General features: G+C 57.8%; 1 protein-coding gene across 7 annotated transcripts; it reads right to left on the reverse strand.

The window, feature by feature from the left end:
• Positions 1-2,549: 2,549 nt before the first annotated feature.
• On the reverse strand, positions 2,550-24,734 carry SORBS3 (sorbin and SH3 domain containing 3). Of its 7 annotated transcripts, none has more exons than XM_057548415.1 (21): positions 24,362-24,726; positions 21,252-21,381; positions 20,847-20,964; positions 19,191-19,384; positions 18,211-18,274; positions 15,975-16,013; positions 15,431-15,524; positions 13,620-13,710; positions 13,247-13,333; positions 13,096-13,149; positions 12,188-12,274; positions 11,595-11,641; positions 11,009-11,142; positions 10,745-10,797; positions 10,571-10,617; positions 10,285-10,399; positions 8,180-8,305; positions 6,832-7,140; positions 5,934-6,037; positions 5,227-5,333; positions 2,550-3,393 (listed from the first exon to the last, which is right to left on the reverse strand). In XM_057548415.1, exons 2-21 carry the CDS (start codon positions 21,324-21,326, stop codon positions 3,332-3,334), a joined length of 2,007 nt encoding a protein of 668 aa, XP_057404398.1. In that variant the 5' UTR covers positions 21,327-21,381; positions 24,362-24,726; the 3' UTR covers positions 2,550-3,331. The 7 variants fall into 7 exon arrangements, with proteins under 7 accessions (XP_057404398.1, XP_057404395.1, XP_057404399.1 ...); XM_057548412.1 differs by having other exon boundaries at positions 21,225-21,381; XM_057548416.1 differs by lacking the exon at positions 6,832-7,140 and having other exon boundaries at positions 21,225-21,381; positions 24,362-24,734.
• Positions 24,735-24,829: the final 95 nt, after the last annotated feature.

Raw genomic sequence — 24,829 nt, forward strand, 5'->3', positions numbered from 1 at the left:
CTGGTCCCCCTTGCCCCCAGGCCTCTGCCAACCACCTGGATCCTCGGCTCTAGGGATCAGCAGAGGACAGCCAAGGAGAGGCCCCAGGTGTTAGCTCAGAACCATCTGGCAAATGGTTCCCCCAGAGCCAAACATGGCAACCCTCACCCTGGGGACCTCAGGGCCCACCAGAGCCGGCTTCTCCCATCTCCCTCTGGTCTCCACTTTACTCTCTGTCAGGCTGGCCTGTTTCCAGGGGAGGCCACCTGGAGGCACAGCTGTAACTTGCCTGCCTCAGGTGTGAGTCATTCCCTCCAAGTTCTGTCTGCAAGGTGTGCCCTCACCATACCTCTCGCCTACCTATGCCCTGGACCAGCCCGCCTCCAGCGCAGCTACGTCCCCTGTCCCTGGCCTCCCACACCCTCTGTCCTCGGTGTGTGTAAGCCACTCTCCCACTAACAAGTTCCAGGCCTCCTCGTGTGGCCTCTTTGCCTGATGCACCTGTTCTGCCTCCCCAACTAGACTGGAAGTCCCTGAGGGAACAGGAAGCTGCAGGTAGGGCAGACACCACTGGCGGGGGTGGGGGGGTGGGGTGCCTCAAATGCCAGGTCTGCCTCTTCCCAGCTGTGTGACCTCGGGCAATTTCCTCAGCCCCTCTGGGTCTCAGTTTCCCCTGTGTAAACTGGGGGTGACGCACAGCTTACCCTCCCGTTGTACACACTGCCCTCCTTTTAAAGCTGCCCATTCCTCAGAGGGCAGGGTGGGTTTTGTTTGGTTTGTTGCTCCATTCCTGGAGTGTTCCATAATATTTTGTTGAAGGGATATTGTTTGAATGATCAAATGGATTAATTTCCCTTTCCTTGCCGCCCATCCCCATCCTGCCAGTTTGTAACAGGGACTCAGTTTTGCACCTCCTTCTGCTCAGACTTTGCCTTGGAGAGTCTCTAGAAAGATCTGCAGGTTCATCGGCAGGATTTCTGCTCTGTGGGTTGTGCAGTCACAAAACTCACAACAAAGTCAGCCGACCCCAGGGCATGTCCCTGTGGAACAGAAGGGCATACTGTTCTGCCCTTAGCAACTCTGTGGCCAAGTCACTCACCTAACTGGGGTGAGCATCCGCAGTGACCTAAGGTCCCTTCTGGCTCTGACCACCCCCCGCCCCTCCCACCTCATGCCAAGTCAAGGCAGAGAAGGGGTCATGTACAGGCAGGGCGTAGGGTTGATTTGCTGCAGAGGCTCCAGGGCCCCACCAAAGAGAGGGTGTGGATTTGGTTTCTGCCCTAAGGAAAGGAAGTCTCAACCCTGAGGTCCTTTCTGAGGGCATCAGGCAACTCGAAGAAGCTGAGATGGGGGATCAGGAACAGGCTATCAGGTTCGTGAGGAACAGTCACTTCCATGACATAGGCTGGGGCTGCCAACCTAGCAACAGACCATGGTGAGGACTGGGGTAGATGGAGAAGTGAAAGCAGGTCTTGTTCTTCAAGCTGCTGTTTAACCAGCAGTGGAGCCTGGGCCGCACCCAGGCACGAGGAGCCTGCCAGGGACCGGCCATAGCCTTGTCATTCACAGGCCTCTCCCACCTGTCCTGACAGAATTAGCCACCACCGCCTCTTTCCACCCACCTGGGGTGCGGGTGCCCTAAGTGACAGGCCTAGATGACAGGATTGCCAGGAAGAATGTAAGAGAGGCCCAGCCCAGGGCCACCCCAGGGACCTCATGCATGACCTTCCTTCTCCAGGGCCTCTGGACAAGGACTGCGTGGGCATTTGGTAGACTGTGCACAGAGGCAGCAATAGTCATCAGACCTGACTTCAGGTCTATAATAATGATGTGACCCAACTTAATTTCTCTGCCTCAGTCTCTCCTCCTGTAAAATGGACTCATAACCTGCCTGTTGGGATGCTTACATCAGATAACATGTGGGTAACACCTTATGCCCCGCTCATCTCCCAGCAGTGGCCAAGGAATGGAGCTTTTCTTCCCAGCCAGGACCAGACTATGCCCCTACAGGAACCATCAAGCCCCAGAAGAGTCGCCTTGGCTAGCTGTGCCCCACCACTCCCAGCTTCTTGCAATCGATTGCTCAAAAACCCGAGCCCAAAAAAAGAAAGTCAACAAACATATGAGAACTTCAGTGTGGAAATGGAGCACACAGAAGGAAAACATTAGGAGCAGAACAAACAGAAATGTCATTTAGTTCAGCAACCCCATGGCAGCTCCAGAACCAAACAGCCTGCAAACAAGGCCACATTCAGCTCCCATCTCTGGTTTCTCCCCACAGTCAGGCCTTGCCCTCATCCCTGTGACGTTAGTTCTTCTCTCAGCACTGCTTGCCAGACAGCTGCCCAACCCTTGGGGCTGCCCAATCGTGCCTGAGACCTGAGATCTTGAGAGATAATAATGGTTCTTTTGCAGCCTCCCCTTAAACACACACACACACACACACACACACACACTCACTCACTCACTCATTCACATCCTACCTGATTGCCTACGGCAGAAAGAATTCCCATAACCCTAAGCAGGTGGAGCCCTCTCCCACCCCAAAAGAAAAGGACAGGAAGGCAAGGTCCCTGATAGCCAGATTTATTTTACATTCCCTTCCACAGGGGACTTGGGGGTTGGGGGCCGCTGGGCAGGCAGGAGGACAGCACACATCACTCTCCCTGGAATACATCTGGGACAGGCCAGTCCTCGGAGGCCCCACCCTTCCTGGGCGCTACAGCAGCAGGAGGATAAGCACTACCGAGCCCAGGGCTTGGCAGCCTGTGGGAAGAGGGAGCCTTTGGGCAAGACCTCTTGCCAGGCCTCGAATGCTAAAGAAGTGCTGCGTCCATCCCCCATCTCACTCCCAGGCCCAGCTGGAGGCAGGAAGGCAAAGGGGATGGCAGGCAAGCTGGAGTGAAAGGGGAGGAATCCCTTCCAGGCAAAGACGGCCTTTGGTCTCTATTAGGTTAGGAAGCTGGTCCTTGTTAGAGGAACCCCATGGGGGTGAAGCTGGGAGCCGGCCCCTGTTAGAGGAAACGCCATAGCAGGGTGGGGTGGTGGACACGGGGGTCTGGTCTCAATAAGGCCTGGAAATAGTCTCCACTTCAAAGCAGACCTCTATATTTGGGGAGTGGGGTAGGGGAGGATATAAAAGGGCTGTTAGAGGAATGCTTGTGAGTTGTGGGTGGGAATCAGTCCAGGGGGCTTCAAGGGAGGTTCCGTGGGAAAGGCCGCTGAGGTTGTCTGCAGATGCCAGCGGCTCAGGTCCTGCGGGAGGAGGAAGGGGGGGCGTCCTCTCTCTCGCCCATAAGTGTTCTGCTCCCCATCCCATCCTGGCTGGGCTCTGAGTTGCCACGGAGATCACTCACACCGGGGCTACATAATTTCCAGGGAATGTCCCAAATTTCTGGGTCCTCCGGGAGACACCTGAAATAGGAAAGACAGAAAGAGCATTCCCCACGTTTTAAAAGAGGAATGGGGTTTGGGGGGAGTGAGAGCCCTGCCCTCTGCTGGCAGTGTCCAGAACTGCAGGCGGAGTCCCAGTCCCAGGGAGGATTTGTTTTTTCTCACTCCTGCCCCCTAGAGGCAGAAGCTTAGATGGGACAAGCCACACTTCATGATTTCGATAATGATGGACGAAATCTGAGCACTCAACAACTGTGTACAACTCTGCACACAGCACTGAATAACCCCACCCGTCCTTGGGAAAGCAAGGACACAGGAGGATGAATCACAGAACATAAGTCGGGAGGAATCTCACTGGTCTAGTATGACACCCTAATTTTAGAGATGGGGCAGGTAAGGCCACATGAATTCCCCCAAAGCATTCAGCTGCTTAGAGGCAAAGGCGGGACTAAAATCCAGGCCTCTGTCTGCTACAACCCCAAAGAAACCTGTGTGCTGGGGTAGAGGAGGGGAAATGCTAGAAGACACAGGAATATAAACTGAAATTAAAGTCCTGGACCTTCCCTTCCAGGCAGGCAGACATTCCATCCTGACTCTCTTCTGAGCAGCCCAGGCCCATCTTGCCCGCAGGCCTTGCTGATACTCCTCCCCTGCCCGGAGTGCCTCCCCTCTCCTCTCTCCTCCCCAAATCCTTCCCCTGTTCCCCTACTTCCTCCAGAAAGCCTTCCCTGACCTGCACTGTCCAAAATGATACCCACTAGCCACACGTGGCTGCCGAGCACTTGAAATGTGCCAGTGTGACCGAGAAACCGAACATTCTAAACCTTTCCTCTAAAAGCACTCGTGGCTTATTCCACGAAAGTGGTGCTTTTTCCTCTTGTCTTTATTAGGAGTTGTAAAAAAAAAATGCAAAAGTAGACGTGTACAGAGTAAAATTAGAATGTGCCCCGAAGCCCACCCATCCAAGGAAGGACTGTTAACAAGGTGGTGCTTCATAATTACCGGTGTGTCCGAAGCTTAGTCAGCAATGAGGTGCTGGGATTCAGATGAGAAAGGGTGGGCTGCCAGGTCAAGGGACCACCCCTGTGGCCACCCCTCCTCAGGCAGCCAGCCCTCCAACCCCTCAGGCCCTGCAGCCTGCTGAGTGGGAGCTTCAGCAGGATGTTCACTCCTCTGAAGCTGAGGCCTGGACAGGGCCTGCCCACTCTGGGAAAAAGCCTGCTGGGTTGGTCACCTTGAACCAGGCCAAGGCCAACCTGAGGCTTCCTGCTTTAGTCCTTTGCCTGAGCTGCCCTTGGGCCAGCCCCGAAAGCCGGGATCTTTCTCCTCTCTCTCCTCTTGGGGGTGGGGGGAGCTAGCTGCTAGCTGGGGGTGGGGATACACAGGTGTGAGACTTGCTCCTTTCCGTCGGGGGCTTAGTGTCTCAGGAGATAGGACCCTTCCCCTGCGAGGACTGCTCCAGAGACAGAGGTGTATCATGGAAGGAACAGGGGCCTGGGGGCTGGGAACCCTGCTGCCCTGAGTCCAGCTGGCTTCGCCAGTGACCCTGAGATGGTCTGCTTTCCTCCCAGGTCTCACCCCTCTTCAGGGAATGAAGGCAGGCAACAGAAGTGCTGGCTTTGGGGAAGCAGCCAGTGCCCGGCCGGAAGGGTTGGGGATGGTCAGTCCGTGAACCTTTGCTGAACCAGCACTGGCCGCCAGTAGCGGCCACCCAAATCCCCCCAGGGACCCTGAGATACCCTTTCTGAACTGCCCAAAGCCCCTCCCCCACAGGACCCAAAGATACCCCTTCTGGCCTGTCCCGCAACGCGTCCCCTTAGAACCCTGACATACACCTGCCCCCAGCCCACATACCTACAAACCAGCCGTCGTCACACTGCTGCATGACATCCACCCAATCCCCCTCCCGCAGCTCCAGCTCATCCTCATTCTGGGGCCTGTACTGGTACATCGCCCGGTACCTGCAGGAAACATCGCCATGGCAACCACCAGAGCCCTCGCCCCTTCCCCAGACCAGGCCTGGAGTGTCTTAAAACCAAGGTAGCCACATCCTCTGAATTTCCCAGCGTCCCTCCATGCTCCCATTAGACCCTGGCCCAGTTCCAGGGATGGCGACTGACTGTGTCTGGCTTTAGTGCATTCCTCCCCAGGCCTGCTCCCCGCTCTCCAAGCCCTAATCACCCAAACCCCATCTCCTCTGAGTTCCCAGTGCCTTCAAATCTGTCCTACCAGTTCCCACACTTTGCGCACACACGCGCTGAACTCAGGGCTGGAAACCCAGTGAGGAGACGGAGGCCAGGGGGCCCAGTGTGGGAGGCTTGCTTTAAGGCCCAGGGCTGGCAGGGACAGGTCAGGAACACCGCAGACAAGCGCCCTCCAGCCCCCGCACCCCCCCCCACCAAAATCACCCATGAGCACTATAATGACAAACACTCTTTAGTAGGAATTTACCAACTCTATCCTGGGATGGGGGGGAGGAGCGGGTTAGGGGGTCCGTGTGCTCAACACTCCCTGCGGGGTAGTCCCCCCCACCCTGACCAAGCACCCCAGACAGTACTCACAGGGTCCAGTGTATCTGAGTGGTGTTGGGGGATGAGGTCCCCAGCTCCAGGGGATGGCTGGAGCCTCCAGGATGGGACAGAGCTGACCCAGGGGTGCTGAGACTCTGGGGTCCACAGGAAGGCAGGCGGGCACATGCAAGCATGAAGGAGGAGAAGTGAATGGGCCTGCCCACCTCACCAGGAGCAGCTTCCCACGATGCCTCATCTTATCTCGCAATCCCCACAGCACAGGGAGATCTGTCTGACTGTTTCACTTCACAAGTGCTGGGAAGTTGGGCCCAGGTAGGGGAGATGGCTGATTTGAACACGTGTGGGAGTGGGAGAAGTCCTGTGCGCTGGCTCTGTCTGCCCATAACAGTTTGCTGAGTGAGTGGATGAACCCAGGAGCAGATGTACTTGTCTGTGGGCTATGTCAGCACGAGGACCAATGGCTATCACTTACCCATCAGCTACTACCTACCAACTACCCTCTGCACCTCTGCAGTGGGGATTACTATCCCCATTCTACAGGCGAGGAAACCCAGAACCAGAGAGGGCAAGTCATCTGCCCAAGGTCACACAGCAGGTGAATGGCAGACCCCCGACTCATGGCACACCCTGTCCCAGAGGCTGATATAGGGAAATCCCAAGAGGGGATTCTGGAAGGTCAGGAGGTTGGTGCTGGCTTTGGGTCCTACCTAGAAACTCCTGCCTCCCTGGGCTGCAGCTCAAGGACAGAACCAAGGGTCTGAGGTCCTCAAGGCCAGGATGGGGCTGCAACACAAGGTTCTGCCCAGTCACCCCACTAGTCTGTCCTGAGCAGTCTGGGCGGGATTCCGAAGCACAGACCATCACAGGAATGGGGGATACAGTATGCGGAGCAGGGCTCAGCTCTCCGGCCTGAGGCAGGTCACCTTACCTGGGTCTGGGGTCTGGGCTCCTGGGTGGGGAAGGAGAAGCCAGTGCGGCGGGGGGAGGTCCGGCCCCCCCAGTCAGTGGGGTCAAATGGGCTGCGCGGCATTAATGGGGAGCCGGGGTGATGGGCCAGGCCGGCACTGGTCAGGCGGGGAGACGCAGGGAGCTGGGGGCTGTCGTCGCAGACCCGAAGCCGGGGCTCCCGGGTCACCTGCACGTAGCTGGCAGGGAAGATGCCCTGGCGCCCGGTGCCTGAGATGCGGCCCTCGTACCAGTGCTCATTCACCTTGCGGATCAGGCAGATGCGCTCCCCCTGGTCGCAGAGAGGGAGTTAGTATCTGCAGGGCCCTCCCGGGTGCCATGTACCCGAGGGAGCCTACGTGGGACAGTGTTATTTAAACCTAACACCTTGCACAAAGGGATCAGGCTCAGAGGGTGTCAGCAGGTTATACAGAGGTCACACAGCTCAATGCCAGGCTGGTAAGAAGCACCGGGCAGGCATTAGCCACCACTGCCGTGACTGGGTCCTTCCCTGCCTCCGCCCTGGGTGATCCGGTCACCACTGTATCAGAAAACAAACTCTCTGAGGGCAGCTGGTGTGTCCTCACGCCCCCATGCTGACTAGTGTTAGTGGGGCTGCCCTGGGAAGGATGGTCTCTGGCCTCCACCTGCCCCCACCTCTCTCCATCCAGCCACCTCCTTCCCCCTCTCTCCCTGGGCCAGCTCTTCTGGGGAAACATTCGCTAGTGGCAGTCATGGCCTCTGCCCCCAAAAGCAACCAAGGGAGACCAGTTCCCTGCTTTCCAGGACAACATTTTTCAAGCTTTCTGAACTATGATCTATAGTAAAAAATATGTCGTAATAACAATTCAGTACACACACAAACATATATACATAACTGTCTAAAAGTTTGTAAAACACCTTTCTACATGCAAGGCATTCTAAGATTTCCATTCTCTTAAACATGCTGAGGAAATTCCCTTGCAGTCCAGTGGTTAGGACTCGATGCTCTCACTGCCATGGGCCCAGGTTCAATCCCTGGTTGGAGAACTAAGATCCCGCAAGCTGTGAGGATCTCGCCACCAAAAAAAAAAAAAAAAAAAAAAGCTGACTGTGATCCTCACAGCCTATCAACCTGCAATTTGAACAAAGCACAACTACTCTAGAAGTTTTGAACATTTAAAAAATGGGCAAAATTAAGGGAAATATATCCAAAGAGACTGAGAACAAAAATCTGAAATACTACTGAAGATGGGTACACCTGATATTTTTTTTAAATGTTTTTACTGCACATATTTACCTGTGTCCTCACCTGCCCCTGCCCTGCACCCCCACTCCCTGCCTGGCCGCACCTTTCGGAAGGAAAGCTCCACCTCCAGATCCCCCTTGAAGTTGTACTGGGCCACGGCTTCTCCATACTCTAGCACCTGGTAGGTCGGAGGCTTGATGGGCTTGGGGATCTCATCTGCAGGCAGCACCTGTAGGAAGAAAGGGCATGAGAAAGAGTCACCTTGGGCATCATCTGGGCACAGACCTGGGGCTCCTGGGAGGGTGAGGCAATATGGGCAAGATCTGTCCCCAGACCAGAGAGGAGACAGACACCGGACACAAGACTGCGGGTGGCCAGGGGTAAGCACAGGCAAGGGGGTGGTCGGTCCCAGAATGCTCCTGGAGGAAGAATTTCCATCAGAGGTATGTGGAGTGGGCATTATTAGAGTGGACCACAGCAGTGCAAATAGGAGAGAGTTTAAATTGGAGCACAGAAGGACATGAGGAGTTCCAAGGAGCAGGGAACTCCTGGTTACCTAAAAGTGAGGATCTACCATTTCACTGCTGCTGAGAACCAAGTGTCCCTCCTCCTCCTCCTCCTCCCCTTCTACCCCACCAGGTGCCCTGAGTCCCCACGCTCTCTCTGCTTCACCCTACCCAGAAAATCAAGACACTAATAAACTAGTTCCTACTAAGATGTAAATGACTGATGACATAGAATACTATATATACTTTGTGGAACTTCAGGATCAGGGACATCGTTCTGAGGATAGGGGAGGTCTATTGATGCCTATGAGATGAAGAGCCTGAATTAGATGACCCAATCCATGAGTCAAAAAGGAAACCACAGAGGAAATGAGAATAGTTCGAGCTGAGTGAAAAAAACAAAATACCAAAATCTGTGGGATGTAGTTAAAGCAGTGCTTAGAGGAAAATTTATAGCATTAAATGTTTACATTAGGGGAAAAACATTTCAAATCAATAATCTAAACTACCACCCTAAAAAACTAGAAGAAGAACCTAATGCAAGCTGAAGGAAGGAAATAACGAAGTGGCAGAAATCAATGAAACTGAAAACAAAAATAGAGAAAAATCAGTGAAATCAAAAGTTGGTTCTTTGAAAAGATCAATAAAATTAACAAATCTCTAGCCAGAATAAGAAAAGATACAGATTACCAATATCAGGAATGAAAGAAAGGACATCACTCTGCATCTTACTGACATTAAAAGGATAATCAGGGGACTTCCCTGGTGGCACAGTGGTTAAGAATCTGCCTGCCAATGCAGGGGACACAGGTTCGATCCCTGGTCCAGGAAGATCCCACATGCCGCGGAGCAACTAAGCCAGTGTGCCACAACTACAGAGCCTGTGCTTTAGAGCCCTCGAGCCACAACTACTGAGCCCACGTGCCACAACTACTGAGCCCACGTGCCACAACTACTGGAGCCCGTGCTCCGCAACAAAAGAAGCCACTGCAATGAAGACGGAAGGCAGCCAAAAATAAATAAATAAATAAATTTTAAAAAATCAGGAAACATTATGAACAACTTTATGCCAATAAATTAGATAATTTAAAATTCCTTAAAAGATGCAAATACCAGAGATAATCTGTAGCCTTATATCTATCAAATCCAGAACCTGTCTCTGGATTGAGATTCTAGATCTTCTACTTAACGACTTGTCTCTGAACCTTAGCAAGTGCATCTGCAAAAGGGGGATGATTTAACACTTTCCCAGGTTAATGAGGGGAACAAGGGAAGTAATACACATGAAGAAGATGACGCAAGTATATGTGATTTGTGAACTATCACATGATTCATACTCTTGTCAGTTGCAATTAGAATTCTTCCCAAAGACAGCTTGAGAGAGGTGGATTCTGAGTGGTGAAAGTGGGGGAGGCCCACAGGGCTGGTGGCCTCTGGTACAGGAACTGAGTTGTTTGGTTCTTCCCCCCTGGGCTGGGCTCCACCTTTAGCCCTCATTTAACAAACATTTCCTGAGGGCATGAATGAGGCTGAGACTTGGCCCCTGCCCGGAGCTCACAGTTTTACGTCTTAGGAAACTTGCCAGATGTGAGGGAGCAGCCAGCTCCAGAGAGAGGGGCCCTGGATGCTTAAAGGGGTCTGCACTCCCTGCAAACCCATGCGTCCGCCCAGCCAGGCCCCTGCTTGCTGCTGCCCTGCTCACCTCCACGTAATTGGCGGGGAAGATGCCCAGCCGGCCGTGGTGCTCCCCCTCCAGCCAGTTCCTATCCACCTCCTTGTGGATGTAGACGATGTCACCCTTCCTTAGAGTCAGCTCCCTGAAGGCCAGAGCAAGGACATCCAGCAACCTGAGGTCCTCCGGGTCCTCCTTCCCTTCAGACCCTGCCCAGCGCACCCAGAGTCCCCTCCACCCTCTGGGGGGCCCACTGCAGCTCTGTCCTCCCAGAGACTGCCCCAGAGGGAAGGAGAGGGAAGAGAAGGGCACTTACTTAGGGGATTGTGCCTGGAAGTCAAACTTGAGCCGGGCGGCCTTCCTCTGGGCAGGGGGAGAGGACAGAGGGACTGACCTCAGTCAAGCAGCTGGCAGGTCGCGAAGAGCAGTCACCAGGACCCACCCCAGGCCCTCCTTGCACCCTGACCCTAACGCTCCCACCCCCCCTTACCTTCTTCTCTTCCTTCCTGGCTGGGCTGCCCCCTGGTTCAGAGGCACTAGGGTCTGTGGAGAAGCACTACCTCAGCTTGGGAAGGCCACGTCTGGGGGGCAGGGCTGGGATGGGGTTCTGCTCCCCCTCCCCGCCCAGGACCAGTGGAAGCAGGGGGCTCCATGACCTTCCTGCCCCCTCCCCCGGGGCCCCAGCATATCTGGTGCCTGGTGGTGGTGGTGGGCATCTGCCTGGGTGAGAACAAGAGCAAGATCTGCTTCTTACCTCGGGTTGAGGAAGGGTAGTCGAAGTCCCTCCGACCTAGGAAGGGGCTTCCTCCGTCCGCCATCCTGTGGGCGCTCAGGGAGGAACCCTGGTAAAGTGCATTCGGGGAACTGGAGCTCCAGGCGGAGGCCGGGCTGCGCGGGGGGCACACGAGTGAGCCACCTGTCTGGAGCTTCACAGCCTACCCCGCTCACCCCTGACCGCCCAGATGTCCCACCCACCCCCTTCTCCCATCTCCCGCCCCCCTCCTCCCAAGGCGTCTCCCAGGTCCCGGGCTCTCAGCAGGATGTCCTACTTCCCGAGCGGTAAAGGCCTGGAAAGGGTGCGGCCCGGGGTGGGGAAAGCGGGAGTGCGCGGCGGGATCCCCTCGCCGCCGCCACCCGAGTCCCGAGCTGGGGGCAGGCTTCCCTCTGCGGGCCAGGGACGGCCCCCCTGGCGGCAAGCTGTGGATCGGGCCCCCGCCGGCCACTTTCCGCGCTCCGGGCCCCTCCTCCCGCCGTCAGTGTCCCGGGCTCGCCCCCTCCCCGCGCCACGTCCCCGCCGGCGGCCCTCCCGCCCCGCCCCGCCCCGCTCCGCCGCCACTCACCGCGCGGGGGGCCGCGGCTCCCGGGACCGTCGGGGCGCCTGCGAGCTCTGTGCGGGAGACGGGCGCGGTCAGGGGCCGGGACGCTGGTTCCCGACACAGCCGAGGCCGCCGCCTCCGGAAAAGTTTTTGGCTCGTAAGGGAGCGGGAGGGGGAGGGGGAGGGGAGGGGCGGGAGGGGGAGGGGTCCTAGAGTCGCCCGCGCGGGCGGCGGGCTGGGAACTGGAGGAGCGAGGAGCCGGGGGAGGAACCGCGGGTGCGGAAGGGGGAGGGGAGGCCGGGAAATCGGGGCCTGGTTGGGGTTGGGGTCCCAGCGGGCTGAGGTCTAGGGGGCGGGGCTAGGCTGGGGCGGGGGACGTCTCCGGCTCTCGTACGGCAGGCTGCCGTGGAGTCGGCCTGGGAGGGTTCTTAGGGGTCACTAGGGACAGTGAACGCCCTGCATTTTAGGAAGGAGAGAGCAAACAGGGATGAAGTCTCCCAAGGTCGCGAGTGCGGCTGGAGGCGACGCCTCTCGTCGGCCTGCGCCTCCCACCCAGGCCCGGCAGCCGCGGCTCCGGGTTCCTGCCTCCCCCCAGGAGGGGACTGGGAGGCCGGTACCTTGGGGGACGGCTGCCCGGTCTCAATGGCACGCAGGTCCTTGTCCAGCTCGGCGCTCAGCTTGGCCAGCTCTCTCTCCAGCAGGACCTGGCGGCGGGTTATGGGGAGAGACTTGGACAGCGGGGAGGGGCGGTGGGGGGGGGGCAGTGCACCGTGGGGGGCGCTGGTCAAAGGTCAGATGTGCGAAGCCCAGTGGGCAGCGGGACAAAGCACAGGGTGCTTGGGTAAAGGGCAGGCTCAGGGCACAGGGCCAGGCCAGGCTGCCTACCTCTGAGCCTGCCAGGAGGTGCATCTCAGGGTGTCAGGAGAGCCCTGCCCGCTGACCCAGCTCACCCATCCCCTACTCCCATGGTAATACTTTAGTACTTCCTGATGTGCCTCAGTACCATTTTCTGTTGTGTTACTTCTCTGTTCAAGAGCCTACAGGACTCCCTACTTCCTTGCCCATCAAGTCTTCTACGGCCTTCCACAGCCTGGCTTCACTCTACCCAACCTGCTTTCCCTCCCACTGGCCGTCCAGCCGGCTGAGTGTTACACACACACACACAGAGGCCCCTCCAGCCTTTGCGTGTGTCTCCCCCATCCTGAGCCCCTCTCTCTGCCTGTCCTCCAAGCTCCACCTCCAAGAACACTTCCTGACAATTCCAGTCCACACTATCACTCCCTTCTCAGCTCCTGCTTTGATGAACACACAATTTTCAACACACGTTTACTGAGCGCCTACTGTATGCCAGGCACTGTCCTGGGTGCTGGGGGTATAGAGGTAAACTGTATGGGACTGGAGGTGGTCAGAGCTTTGGGTCCGTGGGCTTTGCCCATGGTCACTGGGACCAACACCACCCATAATCTCCCTCGTTGTTCCCCCAACATGCTGTCTCCCCTCCTGCCCACCTGCCCGCAGCACTCACCTCTATGGGCTGGGTAGGCTTCTCAACAGGGTCATCTACCAGTGGTTTCTTGGGCTAAGAGTGGGACGAGTGAGTCAGAGGGGGTGAACTCGCTCCCCAAATGCACTAGCTGAGGGTGCATCCTATTCCAGAGTACCAGGCCCACACTCACCTTCTTCCCAGTCTCTAGTTCTTGCAGAAACTGGTTCCAAGATTCTTCCGTCCAGACATTGTCTGCTTTCTCTCGGTGTCTGGACACCTGCATAGGGGTGGGTAGGCATCAGCTTGAGTAGAGAGGTACTGGGACACTGGCTAGGCTCAAAAAACAGGTTTTCAGGCCACTGTCCCACCCCATCAGTGCCCTCCTAAGGATTCTGGGCTCTTCTGGCTGCACAGGCCCCAAGCTGGAAAAAAAGCCTTATCTGTGCTATTGCAGCAGAGGGCCTGGCCAAAGAGTGTGGTGGTGGGAGAAGTGGGGAGCGGGGGGACGGGGGGTGGGGATGGAGGGGGCGGGGAGGGCGGTGGGGGGATGCTGGGCGAGCTACCTGATTTGGGGTCTGGTGCAGGGAAGAGGATGCTCCAGCATTGCGATTGAAGGTGTTTCTAAGAAACTCTTCAGAGACATCCCAGCTTCTTCTAAAAAAAGGGAAGGACATCTCTTCAGTTTCCTTTTAGGGAAACTGAGGCATGCGTGAGCACACAATCCTGGGGAGGGAGCTGCACCCCCTCCCCACCTGCCTCCGGGCTGTAGAAGCAGTGTTAAGTAGTAAAACGTTATAAGCTCCGAGTTCGAATCCCAGCTGGCCCCACCACTTAGCTGTGTCACCTTTTGGCAAGTTAATGAATTCTCAGAGTCTCTGATTCGACACCTATAATATGAGAATGATTCCCACCTTCATAAGGGTGTGGTAAAGCTTAGGTGGGGGAACATATGTGAGACACCCAGGAGAAGGGCTGACACACACATCTGCTCCAGGAGTGGCCAGTCCCTTTCCTGCTGGCCTCGGTGGAATACCTCGCATTTGTGTTCTGTCTGGCCCCGTGACTGTGGGTATATATGTTTGTGCAGCTTCGATGAAGCTGGTCGCCATGACTAAGTGCCTTGCACCAATGCCCAACGGTGTGGGACTACGTCTTAGTCCCAGGAAAACCCAGGACAGGGCAAAGAGCCTGCAGGCCTGACCCTGGAGCTCTGGGCAAGTTACTTCTGATCCGTGGGCCTCAGTTCCCTGGGGTGCTGGATCGGTGATGTCATCTGTCACATTTGCCTTAGTTCCCCTCCAGGGCTTCCTTCTTGGCTGGCTGAAATGTTCCAGCCTCTGCTGAGTTTGAATGTTTCCACCAAGTGGAACCATTGTACCAAGCTTATCAAATGATGGAATGTCTGACAGGAGGGTCAGTATTTGTTGGCTGTAACTATGACTCCATTCTCTATTTTAGAAAGAACATCAGTAATAACACTGATAATGAGAATGGAATACATTGTTCCTAATTTAAGGAAGCTCCAGTCATAATTAAGCCTGTATAATAATAATGTTTGTGGAGACTTGCAATGTACCTTGATCTTCACAACCACCCTCTGATGCCCACTTAACAGATGGGGCTAGTGAGGCGTAGACTGGTTACCTCGGTCAAGGTCACATGGCTAGTGGCAGCACACCGGCTTTAATCCAGAACTCTGGGTCCAAATCTTGACCAAATCTTGTTCAAATCTTAGTCTCTACCTTATCGATGATGCCAAGAGCCACAGCCCAGTTAAGACCATGCTGATGAGGTCACCCCCTCCCCATAAAGGAATCAGAAACTCATTGATTACTCTGTGACAGAGAAGCTCCTGATTCTTAAGGTTGGGCTGAGGTCCTACAGGGCCCTGCAGCCCGGGCTGGGCTCATGTGGTTTGCACAGAGAAAAGGAACTCCGTCCTTGACCTATCTGGAGGGTTCCTCTCTCAGCGGCATCTGGGAGAAAGCTTGGGATCCTCTATGCCCCTTGTTTTCTTCCAGGCTTCAGAGTGGATGGCCACAGGTCCCAGGTCCACGCCTAGTCATGGGCTGCCCCGCTCTCCACCCCATATGATGAGTGGATCTTTGGGGTGATGAGTTCCTGCTGCCAACCACAAAGGCATCACAGGCGGTCCTGACCAGGAATGGCGCAAAGTCCATCACTGCCTGCCATTCCCCTTTGGCTCTGGTGGGGAGGGGAGGATCTGGAGCAGTGGGGACCCTGAGAAGGGGCGGAGCCATGGAGGGGAGCCAGCCGCCCTGCTCCAAGACTGTGCCAGCTGTGGCCACCAGGGGGCGCCAGTCCCCACAAGGAAGCCAGCGCCCCTCTGCAGCTCCTCCCCAAGTTGGCTCACCCGCTCACAGACGACGTCAGGTCTGGCCTGGCAGCAGGGCTTTGCTGGGGCCCTGGATGCCTTGAGTCCGCTGAGGTGTCACAGGAAGAAGCCACTGAAAGTGGGAGAAAACAAGCAGGGGTGGTGGGAGGTGAGAGCTGGGGTTGAGGGCGCCTGGGTGACCCTTGAAGTTTCTGGCCCACACCCACCCGTGCTCCTGGATGGCAGGCGGGAATGGGGGTGATAGTCTGGACCACGAAATATGGGCTTGGGGCCAAGAGCTTTACATTCTTTACTGAACCTTCAAAACATCTCTGGGGTGTTCCCGTTGTACACGTGAGGAATGAGAGGCCCAGAGAAATCATGGCCAGGGCTAGGCATTCACCGGATAGTGAAGCAGAGGCTCTTAATTACCATCTACCAGGGCATTTGGAGCTCGCAGAAATGGGCTCTACAAACTTCTCAAGCTGAGCTCAGCCAACTGGGGAGCCCCAAAGCCAGGCGTGGCTGCAGGGAGGGGCAGACGCAGGCGCCGGGCTGGGGTGGGACACCCGCACCCCCTCACCTTTGGGTGTTTCCTCGAAGGTCCGGTCCAGCTGCAGGTCTGTGGGAGCAGAAAGGACCAGGTCAGGGCTGGGGCAACAAGCGAGGATGGAGAGCCCCATGAGGCTGCCCCAGAGGCTCCCAGCACCACTCCTGCCTAGAGCAGGGGCCAAGGGGCTGAGTCAGAGCCTGAAGAATGTCCCGAGGGAGGGAAGGAATTAGGTTTCTGGGAGGGCTTGAAATGCCTCTGGCCGACTTAGGGCCTGAGCGAGCCAATGGGGTCAGTGGCCTCGCCCAAACCCTCCTGCCCCTCCCTCCCGGCTTTCCCACACACCCTCTCCCTGACCTTTGCAGACCTGCCCTCACCAGGTCAGTTTGGGGAATCCCACTTCCCCTTCGCCCTCTTTCCCTTTCTGCACCCTCTTCTAAATGCCTGTCCTTCCCCCTTTGCCCAGACCCACTCCTCAAGGTGCTCAGGACTTTCTGGGGCCTCCTAGGAAAAGCTACTGACCAGCCAACCCACTTGATCCCCTTGGCACGCAGACACACGACCACAGTTCCGACCTTAAACGCAAACCAAAACGCCCCTCTCCGGATCCCACACCTTCCTCCAGCTCCTGGAGTTTTCTGCTTTCCTTTGCAGCAAACCGCCGGCCATAAGGAACTCAGTGTCTCCAGTTCCCCTTCCCGATAAGCAGGCTTTCAGCCTGAGCCACCCTCATCAAGGACCCCAGTGACCTCTGCCTTACCAGATCAAAGGGCAGTCCGGCTTGACCATCAACAGCATCTGTCACAGTGGATCACTTCCTCCTTTTGAAATTCCTTTTCACTTGGCTTCAGGGAGACCACTCTGGTTTTCCTCCTGCCTCCCGGGCTGCCCCGTCCCAGGCTGCACAGCTGACGCCTGCCCATCTCTCAAACCAACTGCTTCAGGGCTCAGTCCCTGGGCCTCTGTCTCTCTGTCTCCCTGGGTGATCTGGTCTAGTCTTCTACCTTAAAGATCACTGTCTATTCCAGGGACTCATAACCTTAGCTGCACATCGGAGTTACTTGGGGGAACCTTGAAATCAAAATCTCTTTGAGTGGGTCCCGGGTATTAACATCTGCAGCTTAGGCCTCGCCTCTGAACTGCAGACTTGTATATCAGCTGCCACTTTGGGTGAACCATATCGAAAACTGAACGCCCCTTAGACCTGCACCTCTCGCAGCCTCCCCTGTATGTACGCGCATTTATAAAGGGCAACTCCATCGACTCACTCAGCTTTAAAGTCATCCCTGACTCGCCTCTTTCAATCCATCAGCAAATTCCCATGACTGTCTCCGGAATCCCACCAGGCCCGCTGCTACTGCCCTGGTCCAAGACTCTTTAGCCTGGATTCAAGCCAGGCCTCCTGACTGGTCCCCCACCTCCGCCCAGCCCCACCTCTTCCCCGCCTGGCAGCCAGAGGGAGCCTCTTCAGCCATCACTTGTCAGAGCCTGTCACTCACTCTTCCGCCCAGAGCCTCTGGGTGGCTCCCAGTTCTCGCAGAGGAAAAGCCAAAGGCTCTGGGCCACCGGATCCCAGCACCTCTGTGATCCATCTCCTAACAAGTGCCCCTCTCACTGTGGTCCAGCCCCTCCCTGCGGCTCCAGAACATGCCCGGCCTGCTCTGCCTCCGGGTCTCTGGTGCTCCCCAAGCGGCAACGCTCCTCCCCCAGCCCTGCAGGGCCAACTCCTTCACACCCTTAGCTCTCCGCTCAGATGCCACCGCTCAGGGGCCTTTCCTGACCAGCCTGCATGAGGTGGCAGCATCCCTGCACTGGGCACTCCCCCGCCTTTTTTTCCCTAGCCCTTACCACCACCTGCCATGTTAAATACTTATCTGTTTATTCTGTGACCCCCCTCTGCCTTAAGCTTGGCTAGGGCAGAGACATTCTCTTTTGCTCCCTGTTTTGTCTTCAGCACCTAGAATAGTGCCCAGCACACAGCAAGCGCTCAACAGTTGGTTAAGGGACTGACTGAACAAATGCGTGACCTCGTGGCTTCCCAGGCCCTCAGAGGACACCAGGGACAGTGTCTGGCCATTTTCCCCCGAGTACAGGGAGGAGATTGGCGGCTCCTTCCTTTGGCCTGTTTTAGCAACCACTCATCACAGAGGCTGGGGTGGGTGGAGAGACTTCCCTGGGCAGGTAAGTTCCCTTTTCTACCCCTTACTCCCCAAGCCCCAGGGGTCCGAGCCCACGTAGGCAGAGAGAGGCCTCTGGAAGGGTGTCTCACCCGGTATTTTCCGGTGAATCTGCTGGAACATTCTCCGGTACCAGTCCCTGGGGCTGTCAACACTCTGGGATCAGAGAAGGCAAAGTCAGGCTACCCTCCCAATATCAAACCACAGAAGTTTTCTCCTCCCTGAGTCCTTTCTCTGGCCACCCTTGAAGCCCCAGCGGGTGGGCTGTTGTGACATCTTTAACAACCATAACTTCGTGTAGCATGTTATGTTTGAATAAGATATATGGAAGGAGCTCCACCAGTGATGGTCCCTAAGTTGTGAGATCTGGGGTAGTTTACATTTTTTTCTCTTAGCCTTTCTGTATTTCTGATGATTCCACACAGAACATGTGTTTCTATGTAATGAAAAATAAAGGCAACAGTATCGGTGGGGGGATGGGGTGGGAATGGTATTTCACATCCTCTGCCTCACCTGTGACGCAAAAGAACCCTGGGAGGCAGAAGGGTATGTTACCAACTTGAGTTTCACTTGAGGGTGAGGAGGTGGAGAACTAGAGGAGGCGACTGGCTCAGGACAGGCCTGGGGGTGGAGGAAGGGCAGGTCCTCTGCGCCCGGACCCCACCCCCCGGATCCTCCCACGCCTGCCACCCCTTGAGGCCTTCTCACTCAGGACTCTCCCGTTCACCCATTCAGCCGGTAACTTACTCAGCACCCATTTCACGAGTGCCGTGCCAGGTCCTGGGGCCGTGAAAATGAGGGGGGTGGGTCCCTGCCAGGGTCAACCCTTACACTAGTGGCGCTCTACCACTGAGAATCTGGTGGGCAGTCTAGAACCCCGCCAAAAAACCACTGTGCAACTCAGACATGCAAGAGTGCCTGAAATTGTATGGGGCTCATGATCCCCCAAACCCATCATGGTTGAACCCCTGCTTTAGTCTGGCACGGCTTGGGTACAGCCTTTGTTGTCAGAGGTGGAGCTCAGCGTGGGTCCCTGGGCCCCATCGATCAGTGGCCCCAGCCCTGGACTCACAGATCGGGGTGCGATAGGCATGCCGCTCTCATCCACAGGCCCGATTCCCTCATACTTGACCCAGCGCTTGTTCAGACGTTTGCTATCCTTGGTCCACGTGGCTGACCAGTTCTGGGGATGCTGGGAGGCAGGGGTCTTCTGGTTCCCAGAAGGCCGGCTCCCAGGACCTGGCCAGGTCTGATACCAGGCAGGGTCTGTGGGGCACGTACAGGGGAGCTTCAGCAAAGGGCAGGGGTCCCACCTGGGCTTGTTTGTCCCTTAGCTCCTCAGAACACTGATCCCCGTGGGTTCAAAAGTTTCAACATCTCCTTGTTTGTCTGAGTTGACGACGCAGATTCTCCAAATGTCCCCATCCCCAGCAGGACCCCAGGCCTCTGTTTATTTTGTAGTTAAAGTGAATGAAAATGGATTTTATCTTGAGAAATCTGTGCCCGTCCCCACCCCACCCTGCTTTGCTGGGGATGTCCTAAAAGTTTTCAGAATGAGAGCCGGAATCGTCACTTGCAGAGGATGCTGGGGGGAGACAATCCAGGTGAGGAGGCAGTGGGGTGTGGCAGAAAAGGCCCTGGGGCTGGGGGCGAAGACTGAAACCAGACCTGGGCTCTGCCACCTACCGGCTGTGTGACCATGGGCACAGCAATCAACCTCTCAGTGCCTGTTTCCACTTCTGCAAAATGAGGGTAGTCATGGCAGAGATGTAGGGAGATCTAGTGTGTATGACTGTATTCAGGACAGTGCCTGACACACAAGTCAACAGGCAAGGGACAGAAACTCATTCACCAGAACTTTCAGCCCCCAGGTGTAACAACGTAAGGGCTTCAGGGCAGGATGGACGAGGGTTTGAATCTCAGTTCAGCCTCTGTGACTGAACATCCCTGAGACTCAGGTTCTTCACTGGGAAGATGTTGATAATCACACCTTACCTTGTCAGGATATCAAGGGATGACGTGAGATAAGGCCTGTAAAGTGCCTTTACAGTGCCCAGAATTTTCTACGTGCTTAACAGCTATTTGTTAAATGAATGAACTACTTGACACACGGCCTGCCTCAAGGGAATGCTCAGTAAAGGTTGCCACCCTCCTCAGGAGAGGGGCCCTTGGGGTGGGCCTGCACCCAGGAGGTCCCAGGATCTCCCAGACCCCGTGGTCCAGGCAGCGCTGACTCACAGGATCCCAGGAGCTGGCAGGCTCCCAGAGCTGCTTCTCCGGCCTTCTGCTGGGCTGCCGAGTACAGACCCAGCAGCCCTTAGGGGGCCTGTCTTGAGTTCAGCCCCACCCCTTCCATAGCCAACATACGCTCGCATTCCTTCACCCTCCATCCCCAGTCCAAGCTATCTCCTGGCCATCTGGAGGTCCCCTGGGCCCCTAAGGCTATGTCCCCTGCACATGGCCTTCCCCTGACACTGGGTGGGGCAGGGAGGGGAAGGGATGTGTCAGCCTGGTCTCTCCCACAGCAGTTTCCCTCTCACAGGCCAGCGGGCTCACACGGGAGGGGCAGTTAGTTAGCTGAGCTAACTGGCCCCAGGCCCTCGAGAGGCCTCCATCTACCTCCTGCCCCTCCAGCCTGACCCAGGGTGGAGCCAGAAGGCAGGGCCCAGGAAGCTCTGACCCCCACCTCCACGGTGCTCCTGGAGCAGGTTTTCCTGAGCAGACCCACCTGGGTGCCTGGAAGCATCTCTCCTCGGTGGAAAGTACCCATTGCACACGGTCCTGGGCGCAGGGTCATGGAACTGGAAATTAAGGGTGTTGGAGCCGCCATTCCGGATCACGGGCACCTGTGGGGAGGGGCCGGGAGCGGCAGGCAGCTCAGGCCCAGAGGGTTCTGCAGACGGGCGGGAGGGATGGCTGCTAGGGCACAGCCATACCCCATGGGGACAGCTTGACCCTTTCCAGGAAACCAGCGAGGCTCTCTAGAGCTATCACCTACCTCCTTCCCTCCCTCCATCCCTTTAACCCTCCCGCTCCCCCACCTGTCCTGAGAGCCTCCCACCCACTACAGGCCCCCAGTAACCCTCTCCCTCGCTGTTTCACTCACCCGCGTCCCCCGGGGGGATGACCTTACATGGGCCCGAAGGTGGCTGGGGATGAAGTCATCCAGGCTGAGCGCGGCTGGGAGGCTGCGGGCTGGGGCCTGCATGCTTGGGTCAAGGCCGGGGGACCCCGGGTGTACCAGCTGCTCCTCTGCGTGTCCTCTGTGGGGAAGGGAGGGGGAAGGGAGAGCCCTGCTGGGTCCAGGCTGTCTGTGCCCTCTGGGCCCGACCTCGGGGTCGGGCCAGCTGGGTGGGAGCTCACAGACCCGGGAGAAAGGCCACTGCGGGCACCCGCCTGCAGGCTGCCCGGGCCGGCTCCCAGAGGCACAATGGGCCGCTTGTTAGGCCGCGGGCAGGAGCTCCGGGTGGGAGTGGGGGACGGGAGGCCGGGCCGGGAGGAGGGGAGGCTGGCCGGGAGCGCGCCTGCTGGCCAGCCCCTCTGGGGCTCTCAGTGCACAGCGCGGCCCTCTCCCCCGAGCGAAGGCAGAGGGAACTGGGGCAGCTGGCAGGGAAGGGCCTGGGCACTGGGACTTTGTTTCAGTTCCCTCTGCCACTCCCAGGCCCTGTGTGGGCATCTGCTTGCCAACGGGCACAAGGGGCTACTCAGGCGTGGGGGAGAGGCCCCGGACCACGGTGAGGCCACCCGCCCACTGCCCAACCGGGCCAAGGTTCCGGGGAGGTGGAGCGCGCTGGGCATTTCCAGGCCGCGGGAACCATTCCCTCTGAGCTCAGAGGAGTATCAGCTCTCTTCTTCGGCCTCTTCGCTCGGACTGAAGCCTCAGAGGGCTCCGGGTGCCCGTGAGGGGTGGGGCGGGGAGCCGAGCCGCGGGGGAGCAGGAAGGTGGACCTGCTCCCAGGCAGGCGGTGCTGAGTGTCACGCACACGCACGCACACGCACAGATGTGCGCACACGCCCCGCTTTCTCCTACACCTCCAGGCTGTTTTCTGAACAGAGGGTCTTCCTGGGAGTACCATGCCTGACTGGCCAGCTGGGTTCTTCTGCCCCGGGCAAAGGTTAGGTCAGGGGAGAGGGCTCCCGGCAGCCGGGAGAGGAGCCGGTGGGGCTTTTCCACCAGAGAGCTCACCTGTCCCGCCTCACCTGTCCTATTGGACATGGCCAGAGGCTGAGCCAACCTCTGCCACCTTCCGGCGCTGGACCAGTTCTGGCACTTTTGTTGAGAGTTAAGGCTTGCACGTGCCTGTGGGGTCTGGGGACTCACGGGAGGGCGGCGAGGGCCTTGTGAGGTGCCGTGTGTGCGGGGTGGAGTGTAAGCACAGTGCTCCGAATGTGACTTGTGCAGGGGGTACCATGGGGGGGTCATGTGACAGCATGGGGGGTGTGGGTACAGAGGGGGGCCAGCTGAATAGTAGGCGGGGGTGTGCAGTGGAGGTGTGTGTGTGCAGTGCAGGTGTGTGTGCGCAGTGCAGGTGTGTGTGCGCAGTGGAGGTGTGTGTGTGTAGTGGGGGTGTGTGTGTGCAGTGGGGGTGTGTGTGTAGTGGTGTGTGTGTGTGCAGTGGAGGTGTGTGTGTGCAGCGCAGGTATGTGTGTGTAGTGGGGGTGTGTGTGTGCAGTGTGTGCGTGTGTGTGTGCAGTGGAGGTGTGTGTGTGCAGTGGAGGTGTGTGTATAGTGGGTGTGTGCAGTGGGGGTGTGTGTGTAGTGGGGGTGTGTGTGTGCAGTGGGTGTGTGTGTGCAGTGGAGGTGTGTGTGTGTAGTGGAGGTGTGTGTGTATAGTGGAGGTGTGTGTGTGCAGTGGAGGTGTGTGTAGTGTGTGTGTGTGCAGTGGAGGTGTGTGTGTAGTGGGTGTGTGTGCGCAGTGGGTGTGTGCGCGCAGTGTGGGTGTGTGTGCACAGTGTGTGTGTGTGTGTGCAGCGCGGGTGTGTGTGCAGTGGAGGTGTGTGTGTGCAGTGGGTGTGTGTGTGTGCAGTGGGTGTGTGTGTGTGCAGTGGGGGGCTCATATGAGCAGCACAAGCGTGGAGGCCAAAGGGGATGAAGGTGCAATGGGGGCTGTGATTACCGCTGTACCCAGTTCCTGCTCAGCCATGGGGGGGGAGTGCGGTGCTGCAGGGTACACACTAGGCTGGGGGCAGCTCCCTGACTCTAGTCTGAGTGGGGATTCCCTCTGACATTCGAAAAGACCTGCTGGGGACACAGCTTTTCCGGGCCCACCTCTGGCTGTGAGGGGAGTAGAGGGCTGAGGCTGGCGGAGGGGCCGCTCACCAGCTGGATCCAATTAGGACTCCTACCAAAAGCGAAACAGGCAGACACACCCCTGTTCCCGCTGCTCTCCCTCCCCTTGCGGGGGAAATTGAGGCGGGGGAGAGTGGGAGATCCGAGGGCTGGACCAGGCTGGTTCCTAGCCGCAACCCCTCCCCCGCCAGCTGGCCACCGGAGGCCAAGTTGCGAGGTCAGCACTGGCAGTCCTGCCCATCAGCTGACCCAGCCTGCTTTCCTCTCCCTGCGGCCCACCCTGCTGTGTTCACTGAGAAGGGCCCTCCAGTAGGAAGGGGCGGGCAGGAGCTCTGCCCACACCACCTGATTTTCCAGGGGCTGCTGATCCTTGGTGGCCCAGCCTGACCCTCCCCAACACAGCTCCCGGGGGCGCACGTCTCAGGATATGCAGGGGTGGGTGGGGAAGCGTGGGCTGAGTTTCCCTCCTGGCGGCTGTACCAGGAGACGATAAGGAGGACTTCTCGCAGGGAAGATGGAGGCACGGGAGTCAATGGGTCCAGCATCTGGCAGGGGACAGGGGCGCCAGGAAGTTCCTGGGGTCCTCCCAGAATCCAGGCAGCCTTTCACCCTGGCAGCCAGCTCCAAAGGGCTGGAAGAGGTGAGGTAGCCCTGCTGTAGTTGGCAGACTGCTTCCTCCCTCTAAGTACTGCCCTGACCTTGGGGGCCTGGCCCTAGGCGCACTCCGGGGTATTTTCCAGCTACAAGTCCACGTGGACAAGGACAGGTGTTCTCGAATTTCACCTTATCTGGATTGAGGGGGGACTTCTCACCTCTTTCCTCCCCGGAGTTTGGGACCAGGACCCCGGGGGAGGGGCTCCTTGCCTTCCCCTCGTGTTGGATGCGGTTCCCTCCTCGACTGCGCCCCCCACCGCCGCGTCTCCTCTCCACCGCCTCGCCTTCCCGGCACCTACCTTCCCAGGCGAGCAGGTGGCGGGGACTGCGGACGCCCGAGAGGACAGGAGCATCTCTGCGCGGCTCCTGCCTGGCGCAGCCGCGACGGGCCCTCGGGGAGGGAGGGCGGGCAGGGAGAAGTCCGGGCTGTGCCGTCCGCCCTCGTGACCGGGTCAGGACGGGCTCCGCGAGGCCGGGCCCCAGAGGAGGAAGAGGGGGATCGACGGAGCCGGAGTTGGGGGAGGGGGGCGAGGGCGCGCGCTGGGGGGAAGGACCGTGAGAGGCGCGCGCGCGGCGGAATGTGTCTCCCTGCGATCTGGTCAGTGGGCCGGGCTGGGGTGGAGGGCGGGGGCTCGGGCCGGCCGGTCCGGGGTGGGCAAGTGCTCCCCGTCGGGGCGCGGGCGGGCGGGCGGGCCACGGGGACGGCGTGGGCCCTGCCGGGGGCCGGGCCGGCCGCGAGGCGGCGCCGGGAGGAACCGCCCAGGGTC

Source organism: Balaenoptera acutorostrata, chromosome 6, assembly GCF_949987535.1.
Source record: "Balaenoptera acutorostrata chromosome 6, mBalAcu1.1, whole genome shotgun sequence".
NCBI classification, from domain to species: Eukaryota; Metazoa; Chordata; class Mammalia; order Artiodactyla; family Balaenopteridae; genus Balaenoptera; species Balaenoptera acutorostrata.